General features: G+C 45.9%; 1 protein-coding gene across 1 annotated transcript; it reads left to right on the plus strand.

Moving 5' to 3' along the window:
* The first annotated feature begins 272 nt into the window (after window positions 1-272).
* Window positions 273-947, plus strand: LOC107717890 (uncharacterized protein K02A2.6-like). Its single transcript, XM_016524794.1, has one exon. The coding sequence runs from the start codon at window positions 273-275 to the stop codon at window positions 945-947; it is 675 nt and encodes a 224-aa protein (XP_016380280.1).
* Window positions 948-2078: the final 1131 nt, after the last annotated feature.

Below are 2078 nucleotides of genomic sequence, written 5' to 3' on the forward strand. Positions count from 1 at the left end.
GCGGACTTGGCAACACTATGTCTACAACGGACACGAGCGCTGTCACGGCGCGACCACAACAGTTTTAAGTTGCCTAATTTGGCACGGTCTCCCTGCTGCACTAATAGTAGTAAGCCATTCCTCTGTGTATACATATCCTTACAAGTACAATTTTAGCTATATAATTTGTGTCCCCTTCGAAAATTACTCTAGAGAAATTTTATGTTTATTGCCCCCCCCCTACTGTTAGACGAAATTTATGCCCCTGTTCAAACCATTCGTTTTGCGCCGCCATGAAGTCTCCGTGCATAAGAACTGTGCTCTGGGGAATCTGTGTGGTTATTCCTGGCTTGGCGCGGAGAGATGTTCTGGCTTTGCAGCATGGTGCGCACCCGGGTATCGTACACATGAAGGGATTTGTAAGGAGTTATGTGTGGTGGCCGGGCATGGACAGAGATATAGAGGAAACTGTCAAAGCATGCGGAACCTGTCTGATGTCACGTCATGCATCTGCTAAGGCAAAAGTGCACCCTTGGGAGTGGACAACAAAAAGATGGTCCCAGCTACATATTGACTTTGCGGGCCCTTTCCAAGGCAAAATATTCCTCATAGTGGTTGATGCGCACAGCAAGTGGCTAGAGGTGTCTCTGATGAGTTCCATGTCATCATGTGCAGTTATTAACAAACTGAGACTGATTTTTGCAACACATGGGTTGCCCAACGTCATAGTTTCAGACAATGGGGCTGCTTTCACATCCACCAAGTTCCAAGAGTTTCCCGAGCGCAATGGTATTCGCCACGTCACTACAGCACCTTATCATCCGAGCTCAAATGGTCAAGCTGATTGCATGGCACAGACAACCAAGGAAGCCCTGTCTCGCATCACCAAGGGCGAGTGGCAGATCCGACTTGCTCGTTTCTTGCTGTCAACTGGAAAAAGTCCTGCTGAGTTGCTCATGAATCGGTGACTGACCACGGCCCTGGATCGTTTGCATCCTGACCATGAAGGTGATATGCTCCACAAACAGGAGCGGAGTGTTGAAAAATGCCCTGGCACTGTAAGAGAGTTTAGACCACATGACTTGGTGTGCATGAGAAGTTACACCAGGGATTCTAAGTGGATTCCTGGGGTCATCATTGATGTCACAGGCCCCTTGTCATACAAGGTCAGGACCAGTGATGGGCAGGTGCAGACGGCATATTGATCAGCTGCTGGACAGGGTGGCACCCTCAGTGGGTCCATCAAGGCCCGAGCTAGATGGCTACACTGCCTCTCTACCAGAGCCCGCAGGGGCCGAAATGCCTGAGTTACAGCCGCCCACAATAGAGATGGAAATCCCTGGTGAGGAGCTTTCTGGAGCTTAGGGCATGTCAGAGTCCCCTCCCTCTAGGAGGTACCCCGTAAGAGAGCATCGTCCCCCAAGAAGATTTTCAGATTTTGTGGACTGTGAGAAATGTGTGTAGTGTATTGGCTAAATATAATGCAACAGTGAGGTTCCTTTAAGAGGGCTGGGAGGGGCGTTACTAGTTTTTCCCTAGAGGGTAAGTGGGTGTTATGCTAGACTGTTTTCCAGGTACTGGCTGAAGATGTATGTTCTGTTCTGTGCTGCATCGGGTTCAGTAAAAGTTTCCAGATCACAGTTGTCTCCTCTTGTCATTCAAGTATCTTACACAGGATTGTTAATGTACATAATACCTTAACCCTAGGCTGGAATATTGTGTATTGTGCATTTTTCAACTAAACATTTGTCTTTCTGTGACTCTAATAAAGTCTGTATGCTTCATATAGAGAGCTATAATATAGATTGCACTTTTTCTTTCCGTTTGCTCTCTTTTCAAACATCAAACTTCAAACTCGTCAACGCCAAACTCATTGTCTGTTTGGTGATTAAAAAAATTGTTTTAGAAGGCTGCTTGAATTGAAAGCAACACGGCCAGAGTGATATACATGTCAGTTGTCCGAGACGTGACGCAGTGCTGCACTTTTTGTCAGGTGTGCGACAGCCATATTTTGTTATTTTAATTTTTAAAATTCTAAAAAAGAGCAAATATCACTATGAAAGGAATAGTTTACCCAAAATGAAAATTTACCAATAATG

This window comes from Sinocyclocheilus rhinocerous, unplaced genomic scaffold, assembly GCF_001515625.1.
Source record: "Sinocyclocheilus rhinocerous isolate Xijiao unplaced genomic scaffold, SAMN03320098_v1.1 scaffold1745, whole genome shotgun sequence".
NCBI classification, from domain to species: Eukaryota; Metazoa; Chordata; class Actinopteri; order Cypriniformes; family Cyprinidae; genus Sinocyclocheilus; species Sinocyclocheilus rhinocerous.

Excerpts from the sequence above, each read along its gene's own strand:
- LOC107717890 (XM_016524794.1), top strand. The coding sequence starts at position 273 with ATGAAGTCTCCGTGCATAAGAACTGTGCTCTGGGGAATCTGTGTGGTT.